The sequence below is a fragment of the Amphiprion ocellaris genome, chromosome 13 (assembly GCF_022539595.1).
Source record: "Amphiprion ocellaris isolate individual 3 ecotype Okinawa chromosome 13, ASM2253959v1, whole genome shotgun sequence".
In the NCBI taxonomy this organism is placed as follows: Eukaryota; Metazoa; Chordata; class Actinopteri; family Pomacentridae; genus Amphiprion; species Amphiprion ocellaris.
This window is the reverse complement of record NC_072778.1, coordinates 26,935,144-26,952,704: the sequence shown is the minus strand read 5'-3', so window position 1 is coordinate 26,952,704 and position 17,561 is coordinate 26,935,144. Positions and strand designations below refer to the sequence as shown.

Sequence of the window (17,561 nt, the reverse complement as noted above, 5' to 3'; positions counted from 1 at the left end):
TCTACACACACTGGGGACATTAAATTAAGCTAAAAAGCAAGTTCAAAAAGCAGTTCAGTTTTGCAATCTCGCACACACAGAGTCTTAAGATACAATTTAAAAGAACAGACTTAAAAGAATAATTTGTGTATAAAGTTCAGTACTGCATGTGTAACACTGTGTGGTGGCAGATTAAAAAGAACAAAACAACAATGGAAGAGGTAGCATCACTGTAAAAACAAACTACTTTTGAATAGTGCACGCATATTGAAAAAAAAATGTTCAAGAAGTACAACTGGGGCCTCAGAATTGTTCGTCCCCATCAGTTATATATGTTCAGGACACAACCAGTGCTTCACATTTAAGTACGCTTTTATTGTGCAGGTGGTTGACAATAACTAGTGCTTGAAAGTCTGAGTTATGTAATGTTTTTATTGGCATTTTTGGAGAAGACCATAGGTTTTACAACAGATTTAATAATTCAGAGCTCTAGAGAGAGGGAAAGAGCCAGAGTATCATTCTACCATTGACTGTTGCTGTCAGCCGCTTATATTGTCAACAGGCAAACTCCTAATCACCATAGGAAAACAAAAAGAAAACAAGAAAAAAAAATCCAACAGTTTTGATTTTTTTAGTAAATAACATCCAGGGTTCATCATTCAGTTATGAAACAAAATGACAGAACAGGTTTTAGGTTTACATGTTTTAACATTTTCTTGGTAAAAGGAGGGAGTGAAATAATTAAGGAGTGAGAAGGGAAAGATAAGCTTTGAGACAGTTTCACTGGGAGAGAAACAAAAGGTCAGCTGACTATCTTAACTTCAGTTTCCAAAGAAACTTTACGTAAAGTCAACACTGAAAGAAGGGCAAACAGGGATGGAAGGGTGTGGGGTGTGTCTTGGGTCGGGGGCAGGGGGCTACAGCCTCCACATCCTAAAAAAATTTATTTTTCTTTCAGAGTGGAGTTTCATTATATATACACATATGATTATATAGATAACACAACTGACAAAGGCGTGTGTAAATCTATATATTTCCATTACATAGATAGTTGTGATGGAAGGAAAGACACAGACTTTCTGTTTGTCGCTTGTCCAGGAAGAGAGACTTGTTGGTCCTGGTTACCAACGCATCAGCAGCTCTGCTCAGGGCAGAGACCCATCAGAATCCTAAAGACACAGACAAAAACACAGGAAGCACTATTACCACAGTGATCTGAAGTCTACAGGTGATGGTGCCAGAGATAGACAGGTTGAACAGCCACATCAGCTGGTTATTGTCTGAAAGCAGGTGGTCAGCCGCAAAGAAAGGAAACAACAAGGAGGCAAGATTGGTACGATAAAGAATAGGAACTGTGACACAGGACATATCTTAAGTACAGTTCAATATTTCAGTTGGTCTGAACAGCCATCACTCACTTTGCATTGCTTTATCAGGTAATTTGAACACACTTTACACAGGACGGAATTCCTTGATCTAGTGCATACACATCTTGAAATAATTTCTATAGCAGTACAGATTTTTTTTCAAGACATCAAGTTTCAAAACTTTCACTCAAAAGATGTCCTTCAACACAGAGAATAAAAGTCACTGAAAATGCTTCAAAGGCCAAAGCAAGATACATCAAAGAATTATGCCATTTTTCTTCTTGCATGAAGGAAGATGAATCACTGATGTATGTTTTGACCTCTGTTATTTCATTAGCAGAAAATTAAAAAGAAAGCTTGGGGATTTTTACAAAATAATCATATTCCTAACACAAATGTGCATGGAAGGGAATGAAAATAAACACCTAAACACTGCTTAATATGAGTGACAGATTCATTCATCGCAGTAGTATTGGCTGACCGCTTTTAGTCTGATGTGTACACAGAACACCACAAAGCCATCAAATGCAATCATCTTCTCAAAACAGCTGACTGCACGACAGAAAAGTTTGTCTAACTAGTTCGTCTTAACTTTGATACACAATCAAGTAATGGTTTGGATGAATCAGGATTCTGTTAACTAAAGCAGGAATAGCATAATATGTACCACTGTAAAGCTGAGATCAACTTTAAAAATCTATAAAGGATGTCAAACTACTACTACTTGATCATGTTGCCACTCTTAATTGTGGCTGGGTCCAGTGACACTGAACCATCCCTTAGCTGTGCTACTACAGGCATCTTCTTGCCAATCTTTTATGTATCGTACATATAGGTTATTTGCAAGTTGTATGTTGTTTTAATCCTTGCTCTAAGGGGTTCAGACTCTGGGTTATTTAAAGTGTTGTGAAGCTATTTTGACCAATATTGGGGCTATAAAAAAATTACAAGCATGTATGCTTTGTAACCAAATCATAAACTGGCCATGCTATTGAAGAGTCAAGACACAGTCATTAAAATATGTGAGACATCGAAGTCTTTAAACGTGAATTGCTTCCCTCCTTGTGTGCAGACTTTGTAGTTATGATAAAAACAGCAGTCCTGAAGAGTGAAACGACAAAATTTATAATAAATATACATATGATTAGAATGAGGATTAAGGACTAAAAAACAGCCATGAACCCAGAATTAACCACATTGCAATACACTGGGATATGCAGTCTGCTTTAATGGCACTGACACAACAATAGGTCAAGCAACTGGGACGCCTAACTGAAAAAAAGATGATTTTGGAGGAATAATATTAGGATCACAGGGACACCAGAGGGCCCCAATGGCACCCTTGGTCGCAGACCTGTTGTTAAAATACAATGTCCGTCCAAAAAAAAAAAAAAAAAAAAAAAGTCGTACATTCTAATATTTTGTTGGATCGCCTTTAGCTTTGAGTATGGCACACATTCACTGAGGCATCATTTCAACAAGCTTCTGCAATGTCTCAGCTTTTATCTCTGTCCAGAGTTAGATTAATTTTCTGCCAAGATCTTGTATTTATGATGGGAGAGTTGGACCGCTGCACAAAGTCTTCTCCAGAACATCCCAAAGATTTTCAGTGGGGCTGAGGTCTGGACTCTGTGGACAACAATCCATGTGTGAAAATGATATCTCATGCTTTCTGAACCACTCATTCACAATATGAGCCCGACAAATCCCGGCATCTATGGGCACATAACGTTGCTGAATCTAGACCTGACACACTGCAGCAACCCCATATCGTAGCACTGCCCCTACAGGCTTGTAGTAGGAACCAGGCATGATGAGTGCATCACTTTATCAGCCTCTCTTCTTATCCTGATGGGCCCAGCACTTTGGAAATCTGGACTCATTAGATCACATGACTTTCTTCCATTGTTTCAGAGTCCAATCTTTATGCTCCATAGCAAACAGAATTTTTTTTTCTGACTAGCCTAACTGATCAGTGGTTTTCTCAGGGCTACACAGCTGTTTAGTCCCAATCCTTTGAGTTCCCTTTGCATTGTGCATGTGGAAGTGTTCTTACTTTCACTATTAAACACAGTCATGAGTTCTACTGTTGATTTTTTCTTGAAACCTGTCACATTTTAGCAGCATCAGGAAATGGTATGTAGTGATAAATGAGACAAATCAGAAAGTGAGCATTTGGTGTATGCGTCACTGTCTTCAAAGTCGCAGGTTCTGCTGGTCCGTACAAAGGCACAACCATTAAACACACAAACACTGTATTGCCAAAAGTATTAGGACATCTGCCTTTACATGCACATGAATTTCAATGACATCCCATTCTTAATGTGTAGGGTTTAATATGGACTTGGCCCACCATTACAGCTATAACAGCCTCAACTCTTCCGTGAAGGCTTTCCCCAAAGTTTAGGAGTGTGTTCATAGGAATTTTTTTGACCATTCTTCTAGAAGCGCATTTGTGAGGTCAGGCACTGATGATGTACGAGAAGGCCTGGCTCTCAGTCTCCACTCTAATTCATCCCATAGGTGTTCTATCAGGTTCAGATCAGGATTCTGTGCAGGCCAGTCAAGTTCCCTCCACACTAAATTTTGTCATCCATGTCTTTATTGACCTTCCTTTGTGTGCTGGTACACAGTCCTGTTGGAACAGGAAGGGGCCATCCCCAAACTGTTCCCACAAAGTTGGGAGCATGAAACTGTCCAAAATGTCTTGGTATGCTGAAACATTAAGAGTTCCTTTCACTGGAACTAAGGGGCCAAAGCCCAGCCCCTGAAAAACAACCCCACATCATAATCCCCTCGCCACCAAACTTGGCACAGTGCAGTCAGGCAAGTACAGTTCTCCTGGCAACCACCAAATCCAGACTCATCCATCAGATTGGCAAACAGAGAAGTGCGATTTGTCGCTCCAGAGAACGTGTCTCCACTGCTCCTAGAGTCCAATGGTGGTGTGCTTTAGACCACTGCATTGCATTTGGTGATGTCAGGCTTGGATGCAGCGGCTCAACCATGGAAGCCCATTCCATGAAGCTCTCTGTGCTGCTCCTGAGCTAATCTGAAGGCTCCACAAAGCTTGGAGGTCTGTAGCAATTGACTCTGCAGAAAGCTGCCAATTTCTGCAGACTGTGCACCTCAGCATCTGCTGACCACGCTCTGTGGCCTTATGTGGCCTACCACTTTGTGGTCGAGTTGCTGTTGTTCCCAATTGCTTCCACTTTATTAGAATACCACAAACAACTGACCGTGGAATATTTAGGACTGAGGAAATTTCACAAATAGACTTAGGTAGCAACGTGTCTTGGTACCACGCATAAATTCACTGAGCTCCCGAGAGCAACCCATTCTTTCACAAATATTTGTAGAAGCAGTCTACATGCTCAGGTACTTGATTTTATACACCCGTGGCCATCAAAGTGATTGGAACACCTAAATCCAGGTCCCAATACTTTGGCCAATATAGTGCATCTCTACCACAGCAGGAACCATCAACTTGACCAGCAAAGAGGTCCTGTAATCTCCAAAGACAAATGTCGCCACAACAGCCCCCATACCCTTACTTACACAGCAACCCAGAGGCAATTTCAGTGCCCTGGAAGATGCACAAAGACCCAGACACTGGTCCTCTTGCTTCCAAGTTTCAACCAGCTGGGTTTATTGATTTGTACAAATGTAAAGAATAAATTGCTCTCTCATCAATTTACACGTGACGGCTAACAGAACTTTTCCTGAAATCCATGTCGCAACTGGTTTGACTTTGATGCAGCTCAAAATTATGACACTTTGTCAGTAAGACTAACTAGAAAATTTCTGAAAATTTTTGAGTGACAGTGCAACATCTGCCAGTTGACATGTCCTGCTATAATGACAAAAAGCATCATTTTAAAGTACATTTTTACATGGATAAGCCAGCATATTTCATAAACTCTGACCAGTTCCTTTTAATATCTTTGAGCTCTTACTTCACAGAATCCTGTTGACTCCCTGTAAATACCAGTGTTTGTCGAGGGCTATGGAATTGAGGCAGTTTTTTAAATCAAAAAACTTTGAACCCAGGTCACAATAGAGCTGGGTAGAGACTATGATTTTGAAAGTGAACCCAAACAAATAATGGTTTGTCCAGCAAGGTGAATGAGAAAGAGTCAGAAAGAAGCACTGCTTGGAAAGCTCCATTGAATATCAGGTTGATATCGTTTAGACAGTCGACCACAGGAGGAAGACATGAGGTGGTGTGTTCATTTTAAAAAGCCATCAGTGGCTAGTAAGCCTTTTCTACCATTTCAGAATTTGTATTTTGAGAGAGTAGTGTACCTCAATACATCCTGATCACTAACTAGGGGCTTTAACTTTACCTTGGGTGCAGAGAGAGGAGTAGACTAAAGATGATCTCATAGAACAAACAGTCACAGCTCAAATACAATAAGTCCTATTGAAAAATGCTTTTGACTGTGTGAGGCAAAATCTTGTTTTGAATAAGCTCATGTATTTCCATGTGCTTAGTGTACATTATATAGATTTGGTGGGAGGTTAATGAGACTCTCAGTTTCTGATTTTCACCCAACATTTTGGAGAACAGAGTGTCAATGAGTGGTGCACTTTATGCTCTGAGAGGATTTATGAAAAAATGGAAGTCGTGCATCCTGCAGCAATGAGAGGCACACTGGGTGAAAGAGGACAAAAATGCCTAGAAATGTATGTATAAATCATTTGTGTAGAGTGTAATTCATGGGAGAGGAGACAATGGTAATTGCACTTTTTCTAAATTTTTTCTGGTCAAAATTTAGAGTGGGGGATGAAAGGGTGATGTCAAGTGTGACCCACTCTAACTGAAGGAAAAATTAGAATTCAAAACAAAAACTCATGAAACTTAAACTGCAACTGCATACAAACAGTAAAAGATATTATCCCACGGCTTTTGACAAATAACATTCAAAGCCGTGTGGCCTAATCAAACTGAATGAAGTTTTTACTGTAAATTATGCCAGATTTACAGGGTTCCAAAGATGACTGGATTTTGGCAGTTGCCCTGTCAACTTCCCATTCATTGCGGCGGGGATTTTTAAAACAGTTTTTGGCAAATTTAGTAAAAACTGCGTGACGAATTACAACCAAACGTCATAGCACAGCATTCCTGATTGAGCTGTTAGTTTTGATATACAATTTGTTTGGTCTTTCTCAAAGCCGCATGATGAGCTACGCAGTGAAAATCACTCCGGAAGAATGGATAAGAATAAGGCCAAGGAATAGTAATAGAATTGTAATAGTAAATGTGCTTGATGACAGTTTTGAATAATTTCACATCTTATTTATACCACAGAGATCAGTGTCAATATCTCAAACTTTAATGTTTTCTTTGACAAAAATAAACATTTAAATGATTGAGAAGCTTAAACGTCCCTTGATGCTATTAGAACGTCAAGAAATTATTCAAGCTGTTAACTATGCAAAGCAGCAGATCAAAGGGACCAGAGAGGTTCCTTGAAGAATTGCACAACTGCTTTCATTCCAAACAATTTGTCATCATATGTTCCGTATGCCAACAAACCCTGAACGATAACACAAGCAGTTATTTTGATAACAAAAACCACGTTGCAAAAGTGGCCTTTCCAGCCCCCAAAACCCTGTTTAAAAGCATGAAAAACAGCAACCTTGCACTTGTTGAAAATCAGTATTTAAACATATTTTGTCTTCAGAATGTGTTCAAATATGATAAATATGAAGGCAAAAGCTGTTTCCAGTCACTTTGTGTCAGGGAATTCAATAGAGGGACACGTCCCTTAGACAGGATCTGCCATCCTCCTACCCCATCCCAATCCTTTCATCCCCCCACTCAACCGGTTGAGGCAGATGGCTGCCTTCCCTGAGCCTGGCTCTGTCGGAGGTTTGTTTTCCCCTCCTTATTTTAGGAGGGGAGGGATTTGTTTTCTTTCCACTATCGCCGACTGCTTGCTCATAGGGAATCCAATGGCAACTTTGGACTGTTGGGTTCTCTGTTTCTCTGTTTAAAATTCATGTTCTATGTTAAGTGCTGTGAGATGACATATGTTGTGAATTTGCGCTATATAAATAAAATAGAATTGAACTGAATTTGATTGTTATGCCTTACAGTTCATGAGCATTCTATGATTCAACTGTAAAATTCTAACCAAGACTTTTTTGATAGGGGAGTGTACACAGTAATAATCTATATTTCTTGAATTTGCCTACGTACGGCATCAATTGACAGTGGAATTCTCTCAAGTTCATCTGTGGCAGACTCATTAAGCACATCCTTGAGTATGCATAGTGAGCTCCCTGCACTGGTATGGAGATTCTTGGACATAGCAATACGGTGTGCAATGCTGTAACGTGCACAGAGTTCCTGCTCTTGCTTCAAACAAGAAGGCGTCAGGCAATTTTGAAGCCCTTAACTTTTGGAGTAATTTTTGAAAGTATTTAACATGTTTGTCTTTAGAAGCAGAGTGTTTATTTTCTGAATGTGTTCTCATTTTTTTTCACGTGCCAGCACTTGCTGCAACCAGCACATTGAGGTTTTGGTCTTACTTTTCATTGTCAATGCAAGAAAATCCATATTTAATGGAGTCGTGGTCGCATTTTTTAAATTCACCATACAAATGCTCAAAAGAGCTTAACCTTACTGATCTATCAACATTACTCTAGGATACTGTTGTCATGACAACATTGTCAGCAGATGGCTGCACCAATGTGCTGTCTCATGGAAAACATCTATCCATCCATTATCTATACATTGCTTAATTCTCATTAGTGTCGCGGGGGGGCTGGAGTCTATCCCAGCTGACTAAAGCTTGTTTTATGCTTGCTGCGTCCGCAAGGTCCGTGCAGACGAATTGCGTCATTTTAGCAGCCACACCCCCTCACACGTCCCTTGTTAAGTGGAAAATTTCCATGTCGCACACCTCCAAATTTTTCTATGTGGACAGAGACACGCAGAAGGCTGGCGGAAGAACAAGAGCTCCTAGCAGCTGAAGTCCAGAAATATGTGCATTTATACAATTCATCACACAGAGATCACCGTGACAACTGGGTTATGAACAATTCATGGTGTGAAATTATAACTGTTGAAATGCAACTATTCGGTAAAATGCCATGTTGTAGGTGGTGTAAACAATGGCAAACTACTTCTACTCTGGCTTAGTACTTCAGAAGACCAGGTAGATGTGTGTTTGCGATACACTGGCCCTGCATTGTGGGAGCAGACGCCGCATGGAGTATAAAGTCACACACGGTCTGTCGAGTGGATTTCCAAGCGTCTTATTTCCGCACTGCTCATTTGTGCAGAAAGCATAACCCAGCCTTTAGGGTGAAGACAGGGGACACCTTGGACAGGTTGCCAGTCTATAGCAGGGCCACACACAAAGAGACAAATACAATCACATTCACACCTACGGACAATTTAGAATTATCAGTTAACCTCAGCATGTTTTTGGACTGTGGGAGGAACCCGAGAAAACCCACGCATGCACAGGGAGAACATGCAAACTCCATGCAGAAAGGCCAGGACGCAAACCAGGATCTTGTAGCTGCAGCAGCACCCATGGGAAACATATGTACTTTAAAATTAAAACACAGAAAAAGGTTTAACTTTCCTGCTATCTACTTTGTTTTATCCTCACGCAAACATCTGCAACCTACTCAAAACAGCACTGCGACCCATCAGTTAAGAACCAATGGCTTTAAAAATAACATTTGTCTGCGGGCAGGTTGTTAAAAATCTTTCATCTAGAAAACCACAGGCTTGGTTATTCACTAATACAATGCCTCTTGAAAAATAGTTTGCCGAGCTTCAGCTTTCATAACTTGTACATCGATTCTTTGTGAGCTGGACTGTTAGGTCAATTACAAAACAGTACTTAATCTTTTGATCACATATGGGAATGCACTGAGGCTTCAGAAATGACTTCATTCAACTTCTGCATACTGTGATATCCCATACATACCCTTTATTCCCTGGGAGTACTACGTTGTGGTTTGCAGTGAGTCACAGCTGGTCATAATCAACTTGACATAATGTGTAGATAATTCAGGTCACAGTCCATTAACACAGGAAAACAAGTGTGCAGTAAGGAGGGAAAAACCAATCAACAATCAATGAACACTATCTAGTTTGGAGAGGGTAAGTTAATGAAGAAACACTGCAGAAAAGTCAGAGTTGTTTGATCAGACCATTTTGTCAGTATTAAAACAGTGTCACAGCGGAGAAAGCCCGTCTTCAAGCCCCCACAAAGGAACAGAATATCATGGCAACAAAGTTAGTAGTCAAATTCCCCAAGGACGTCTTTGCCTCTGCAAGACAGACCAATTGTATCAATAATTTTTTTAGGGTGCCTCCTCAAACTTATAATGCTGTTTGGCATCATAATTCCAGCATGTATCAAGAGATGTTTTGCTACTGATTTCCAATTTGCTGTTCATGTATTTTTTTTCTTTGTGTTTTTAATAAAAGGGGCACTGGGGTATGGGTTAGGGACTAAAACAATGTCTAATAGTCTTTAATGCTAAATGAATGTATGAGCAATTGGTGTCTGTAAAAAACGTCACTTGGCTGTTTGCTACTAACCTTTCATGTTAGGCTTGGGTTTGTCAGTTTGCTTGCCTGTGGGGGTTTGTGCCTGCTGGCCCTGGCCCCCAGAGGAGGCCCCCTGCTGAGCTGCTTTCTGTTTCAGCATGGTCCAGTCAAATGTGTAGTCATACTGATGATTCAGAGTCCTAAAACACATAAACATACTATATCAACATAATATGCATAAACAGTTATACACAGTCAGTTGTTTGAAAGAATTAACAAAGGGCAGAAGGGAAGGAATAGACGAACTAAGCAAGTAAAAACTGCAGAGCATCAGAAACCAGAGCTGAATAGAAAGGAAAGTCAGACAGGGAGCTGGAAGAAAGGAAAAAAAGGACAAAAAAGGTAGAAAGATATTTACTCATAGATGCTGAAAGTATACACATTCTGGACTTAAAGTATGTGCCTAATGACTGCTATATTCATGTATTTATACTCCCACAATTATAAACAATCAATGAAGGAGAGGGAGCATGTTCAGTTAAGCCCAAAAGCCCAGTGTTTTTTGGAGTGTGTCCTTTGAGATACTGGTAACAGAATTATTTAGATTCATAAGGATATCCTTGATGGTGATCCTTGGATTCTTGCTAGTGCGGGTCACGCTTCCTACCACTCAATTTCAGATTCTTCAAAGTGTGAAATTTCTTGTACTTGTTGATTTTGCTTTTCACGATTGGCTACTTGTACATAGAAACACTTGGACATAGCCTTATGGCCTTACCCATTTCATGAACAGCCACAAATTTCACTGTTAATCAAAATCTGGCATGGTTATGAATAATTTTGGGCTTCACTGTAGCAGGAGACAAAGACAGGAGTTCAGAGACTGCAGAATTGTACTTACGATTAACAGTTAATTTTGTCAAAGTTATACAGAAAAAAGTATCAGTCAATCAACAGTGACATCAAAACTGGTAACAATTGCCAGCGTATTTACCTGAAGAGGATGCGAAACAGTTGACGCAGATACATGTAGTCCGGAGCCTCTTCAAAGCGCAAGCCACGGCAGTAGTTCAGATACATGGCAAACTCTGCTGGGAAACCCTGGAAACATGCATTCATACAGCAGAGTTGTGTGGATGTAGAGTAAGATATGCGAACCACTGACCACAGTCCTTGTTTAATGTGTTTTTACCTTACAGAGGACCTCAACAGGGGTGGACATCTTCTTTTCTGAGATCTTCTCATACTTCTGCTTCTTTGTGGCAGCCTGAACAAAACACAAAAACACTAATATTACTAGCAATATACTGCCACTGAAATGTCTTGAGGTTTATAATCTCTGTGACACTATCAGCATCAGCACATTAATATTTGCAACACATATGGGTTATCCTATCTCAAATTATCAAAGTTTTGAGACCATTTCAGCTGAGCTTTGATTTGCCTGTCATTTTTAGAGCATAAACTATCATTTATTTAAAAGTATGCTGTATTTTTTCAATTTTAGCTCGATGTACCAAACACTTTTGTAGAAAGATTTTTTTTTTAAATTGTCAGTTGATCCACTTTCAACACATTTTTCGCACATTGAAATTTGAGGCTATGTTGAAACGACAGCATATCAGGAACTACTAAGATAAAAGCCTAAAATATTCCCTCTTCCTTTTAATTATATCATGGCACTCAAATATGTAACATTGGACAAGCAGCTCAAATAATTCCTGACTATTGATGAGTTGAAATAAAAGTTTTTTTAAAAAGTTGAAGTAGTCATGTCTTTACATGACTACTTCAACTTTTTGAGAATATACTACGAAAACAAATGATGTTGCAGAAGTAAACCAGTGATTTTTTTTCCCCCTGAACCATATGTAGTTGCATGACACAATAATCCAACACAAAGCAAACGGAATACTTTTTAATGTTAATATTGAATATTTATCACAAAAATGAAAAAATAATATTTTAATTTAACTTTCATTGCTGATTAAGCAGATATGACAAGTTGTAGCGCAAAAAGAAAAATATTGCTAGATAGCCTATTCCAAGTAGAAGACAGTTCTGGAGTTTCGAAGCTGTTCTGTAAATGCGATTTTGAAAATCTTTTTTTAAATTTAAAACAAGGGCCTATTTTTTGTTTTTGAACCCCACTTTGTAGGCTGGAGAAATGGACCGAACTGTGACTTCACCTATTACAGCTGCTGAATTTATCTACTTATTGCAGGTGTTTCCTCTAGATTCATTTAGCAGCTGTGGGCCACCATTCCTAAATCCTAGCTGCTGCTTCTTCAAATTTCTCTCTCTTTTTTTAAAATTGTCTCAAATACTCCACCGCTGCATGTCTCCACCTTCACAGTAGAGTTCTGCACTGTGTCAGGTACTCAGGAGTACTAAGGTAAACTACAGATAACTATCTTGCTCACTATCTACTCTTTGATACGTCGGGTTAATACGACATTAATTCCTCGCGAGAGCGCGGCCTTGAAAGTGACGTCACGTCAAGCATCCAGGCATGAGGTCAGAGTCAGAGGAGTGTCGTCTGGGAAAATAGGGCAGCGACTTACCAGAGAAAAGTTATTAGCTTAAGATAACTCGTAAGTTAAATAAACATTCGCAAAATATTGATTTCCAGCTAACATTACGTAACATATCAATAGCTTTAGTTAATTGGGCCTGGTGAAAACTCAGTGTCGCTAACATGAGTAAACTACATGATAGCAATAAGCCAATATCTACACACCATGATGTAACTGCTGACTGCATTTTCAGATGAGCTTGTTCCAATTTTTTTTTTCATACATTCAGCCTTTAAAAAGCTATTTTCAACTGGCCAATAGGTTGTACAAGTAAAATCTGCAGTCAAATGTCATTTGTTTACGTCGCCACGGCTCCCGGCTCCCGCCATCGCTACTGAAAAAAAATCCTACAGGAAACACTGTATTGGAACAGATGCTTGAAGGTAAATTCTTATGCAGGTACCAGAAAAATGCATGTACCTACGCTTAAACTCTGTGAGGATTTGAGCGAGTTTGACAAAGGCCGAACTGTGATGGCTAGACGGCTGGGTCAGAGCATTTCCAAAGCTGCAGCTCTTGTGGGGTGTTAATGGTCTGCAGTGACCAGCATCTATCAAAAGTGGTCCAAGGTAGGAACAGTGGTGAACCAGTGACCTGCTTTAGTAGTGTTTTGCTGGAAAACCCTGGGTCCTGTCATCCATGTTGATGATACTTTACACGTACCACCTACCTAAACATGCTGCAGACCATGTACAAACTTTCATGGAAACAATATTCCTTGATGGCTGTGTGGCTTCTTTCAGTAGGATAATGCGCCATGCCACAAAGCAAAAACTGTTCACGAATGGTTTGAGGAACACAACAGCGAGTTTGAGGTGCTGACTTCACTTCCAAATTCCCCAGATCTCAATCCAATCAAGTAACTGTGGGATATGCAGGACAAACAAGTTCGATCCATGGAGGCCCTACCTCACAACTTTCAGGACTTGAAGGATCTGTTGCTTACATCTTGGTGTCAGATACCACAGCACACCTTAAAGGGTCTAGTGGAGTCCATGCCTCGACGGGTCAGGATTGTTTTGGCAGGAAAAGGGGGACCAACACAATATTAGGCAGATTGTCATAATGTTATGCCTGATCTGTGTATATACACTCACCAGCCATTTTATTAGGTACACCTGTTCAGTTGCTTGTTAACACAAACAGCTAATCAGCCAATCACATGCCCGCAATTCAATGCATTCAGGTATGTAGACGTGGTCAAGACAACTTCTTCAAGCTCATTCAACACCACTGTGGCTGAGCGGAAATCACTCCAGCTTGTCATCAGAACTGCAGAGAAAGTTGTTGGCTCTGACCTCCCATCTATGGACACCATATATACACATGCTGGTGGAAAGCGCAGAATATTCTGAAGGGCAAACACCATCCAGCTCATGGCCTGTTTCGGTGGTGGAACTTGGGCTACGGCCTAAGACACAGCAGACCAGTGAGCATCAGAGCCCGTACAGCCCGTTTTCACAACAGCTTTTTCCCGGCCACCATCAGACAAGTGGCATTGGACATCAAGGAGGGGAGGTACTACAACACAGCAGAACATCAAAATATTGCAACACCACACAAATTACAAGGGACAAATGTGCAACACTCTCTCAATGTGCAATAAGTATTTTACCGATTGTTGTGTTTTTTATCTATTTATGCTAATATTTGTATTTGATTTGAATTTATTGAAACTTTAGTGTGATTTATTTCAGGGTTCTTGTTTCTTTTTAATTGCTGCTAAATTATTCTTATTTTGACTCGGAGTAACGTACAAGAATTCCAATGTACCTGTACTGCGATGTACCTGTGCAAATGGCAGTGAATTCTATCCTATCCTATCCTATTCTATCAGATTGGGGAAGAAAGAGGTTTTGAACAGATCTGGGATATAATGAATTCAAAAATAGATCGATCACACAAACTTTCATCGAGTGCAAGTCTCTGGGAATAGCTAGCAACTATTTGCAGCTCAATAACAAGAGGCTGTTGAAAAGAACATAAAACAATGGCAGCAAGAATGCAAGCTGTTATCAGGGCCAAAGGAAGTCATACAAGATTTTTGGGTAACGTGTGAACAAGGACTATTTAGCTCTTCCAGTTTGTTGTTGGCCTAATAAATAACAATACTATCTTTAATTTGAAACAAGTTTTTTACAGATTTGTATATTTGTGTTTTCTCGTTTTTATGACAGGTGGTCTAACAAATTTGTCAAGCATTGTATACATACATGGAATGTACATGCCTTGACATATATTTAATCATAATCTGATGTGAGCAAGACTTAAGTGGTAAAATTATTCTCATGATCATTGTAGAAACTGATCGGGTTCAAATGGATTCTCTTAATTTGCGTTCCTCTGGGAATAAACTTGGCCTTCAAGACCAATGTCATAAGCTAGACTATGCGCAAAAAGTTAAAGTGGGAGTACGTGTATATTTATAGCAATTACTTAAGACTTTACCTTCAACCATTTCTCCCATGAAGTATATTTATGCAGCTTCTTCAGCCTACAAAGTAGGCTTTGGAAGCATGATAAATTTTTAAACTCCAGAGATTCTACATAAATTATGTAGAAACATCTTAGTTTTTTATGGTACAACTTGTCATACCTTCTCAATTAGTGGTGGAAGTTCACTAAACAACTTTTGTTTTTCATTTTTCCTTTTTATGATCAATTATTTCACATTAAAAATAGCCTAAATCTATTATGAACAATGCTTGAGAAATCAGAGACAGTCAAACAGAAGGTCCCTGATGATTTGAGATGGAGTGATCCTATGTGGTATCAAATATCTTCGATAGGATTACAACCACGTTGACATGACCGTCCATCAGCTGTTGTTGTAGTAACACAATTTACAACTTGTGCTTGGTGGCTTAAAACTATTTTGCTAATTTTGTCTGGAGCATATCTATGCATATGACAAATTTCCAATATTCACCAGTTTTATGTGTTAATAAAACCAACTAACAAACAAACATACAAAAAGACAAGAAAAAAACCTTTGCTCCAGTGAGTAATTTGTACCTTAATCATTTACGAGTCAGTAATATTTTCCTACCTTTAATCCCTGCCATGGCAGACTGGTTCTGTTGAAGTACATCAGCACGTAGCCTAATGACTCCATGTCATCACGGCGACTGGAGACAACCACATTATTAACAGTTGAGTACAGAAGCAGGCCATTAGTGTCTCTGACATAGTAAAAGTGTAGAGTATTCACTTTTTTACTGTTACTGTCAAAAAAATAAATACTGAGAGGCAGGTTGCAGCAGTGTTGGTAACAACAACACTCCAACTCCACTTAAAAACAATGTTTTCTCATATTTATTTTCATGTCACCTTATTTATTTTCATGTAACTTTATTTATTAACATAAAGACATTCAAAAGATATTTTAAAAGGAAATAAAAGGATTACATTACTCTTTGAAAATTAAGTAACTGTGTGCACAGACCTCTGTTCAATGCCCAAGTGTGCGTTGATGGAGGCATAGCGTGCTGTGCCCGTCAGATTCTTGTCTTCTCTGTAGGGGATGTGCTGTCGTGTTCGGTTGTCTCTGTACTTCTTCGCCAAACCAAAGTCAATAAGGAACAACTGACAGAGAGAACACATGGTGGTTATTAGTCAGTGATGCCAACCAGTGATAATAATCCAAAAGTACTAAAAAGATCAAGATGTATAAAATTACTATAACACATTTTCTTCATTTAAAAAAAACATTAGCTGAGTCCTGCTGTGAAACACAAATGAAAAAAAACAAAAAAAATTATTGCACAATGAAGATATCCTTATGACAGCATCACCATGATTGTCATCAGGGATGAGTTGTCAAATCAACAATTATGTCCCAAAACATGAAATTAACTTACACTCACATGCCATAGTAGACTTTTCACTTACGGCTGATTTTTATGAAACAATGCTTTTTTTTAAATCTGTAAACAAACTTTTACGACTTTATAAAAATGAACACAAAATTAGGCAATTAGCATTTTTCCTTTATAAAACATTGGCTGTAGGACCACACTCACTCAAATGCTTTTTCTACATGGCTAAAAGTTGTCTGCTACAGATAATACATGATTTATGCATGTAATAGACTCAGCAGTGGAATGCAGTTCGAGCTCCTCTGACCCAGCGTATACCTGACTTTGAGGTGCTCTGTTTTGCATTTACTTTATCAATCATTACTGCTGCAAATTCTTTTAGTGTCCTGGGTGGCTAATTTGTTCAGTTAAGCAGTGGGCTTTCCTAAACCTATGCTGTTCTTTAGTCAGCACTTGTGCTGGACTCTCTGACAATTATTTCAGCTATCTCCACTCAATTTTTTATGATTCTGTTGTGTGTAAATGTGCTGCAGAATCAAGTTCTTTTCCATCCAAGGTGTGCTCAGTGATCAGAAACACAAAAGACTATAGACCTACCCCCAACCACACAATGCTTGCAATGTAACAGCTAATCTAAAGTTTAGATTTGCTTGGTTGTTGAAAGATGGACAGGTTTGGAGATCAATAACAAGATTTTTCTTAAATTGATTGGTTAAATAGTTCTTCCTGCATGTTGCCCTGTGTGGGCTTATTCAGCAACAAGTCTGAAACAGGTATTATGGTCAGTATGTCTACATATTTGTTTCGATTCAGTTGAAGTAAAAATACATATATCCCATACAGTTGTTGCTCAATACAAGTTGTGCACGAGTTCTAGAACTGAAGATATAGATCGACCGTTTTTAAAGAATAAATACTGACACGACAACCAACACCGCCGGAAAATGCTTTAAAATTTGTTTTCACACAATGACAAGAAGTGTTGTTAAAAGTAAAACAACCAGAAACGAAGTAAAAGTTGGTAAGACCTCCATTACATAGTTTTCTGCATTTTTAGAAGGAAATGCTACTGAAATTGTTTTTCCACACGCTGAAGATACCATAACATGGCAACCATGTTATATATACGTTTAAGCTTCATGTCCATACGCACTTGAAATTTTGTTGTTACCAAGCTGCATATCTTAGATTTTAGGTGTATCTTCTCCACATACACTTTAAATAGAGCATCATACTGGAAAATCTATTAGCTTTCACAATTGTCATATTACTCATTATTACACATGCTGCTTCAGCAAAG

The 17,561-nt window shown here is 39.1% G+C and overlaps 1 protein-coding gene across 4 annotated transcripts in view; it reads right to left on the bottom strand.

Moving 5' to 3' along the window:
- Window positions 1-391: 391 nt before the first annotated feature.
- The window catches only part of csnk1a1 (casein kinase 1, alpha 1), a 40,011-nt gene continuing 22,841 nt past the window's right edge, over window positions 392-17,561 (bottom strand). For 2 of the 4 annotated variants that reach the window (XM_023292758.3, XM_023292761.3), the window contains 6 exons: window positions 15,889-16,028; window positions 15,493-15,571; window positions 11,060-11,134; window positions 10,862-10,968; window positions 9,919-10,067; window positions 392-1,148 (listed from right to left, as the gene is read on the bottom strand). In XM_023292758.3, the coding sequence (XP_023148526.1) occupies window positions 1,141-1,148; window positions 9,919-10,067; window positions 10,862-10,968; window positions 11,060-11,134; window positions 15,493-15,571; window positions 15,889-16,028 (558 nt within the window). In that variant the 3' untranslated portion in view covers window positions 392-1,140. Of the gene's footprint in view, window positions 1,149-9,913; window positions 10,068-10,861; window positions 10,969-11,059; window positions 11,135-15,492; window positions 15,572-15,888; window positions 16,029-17,561 lie in introns of those variants that run through there. The other 2 variants (XM_023292760.3, XM_023292759.3) reach the window with 2 other exon arrangements.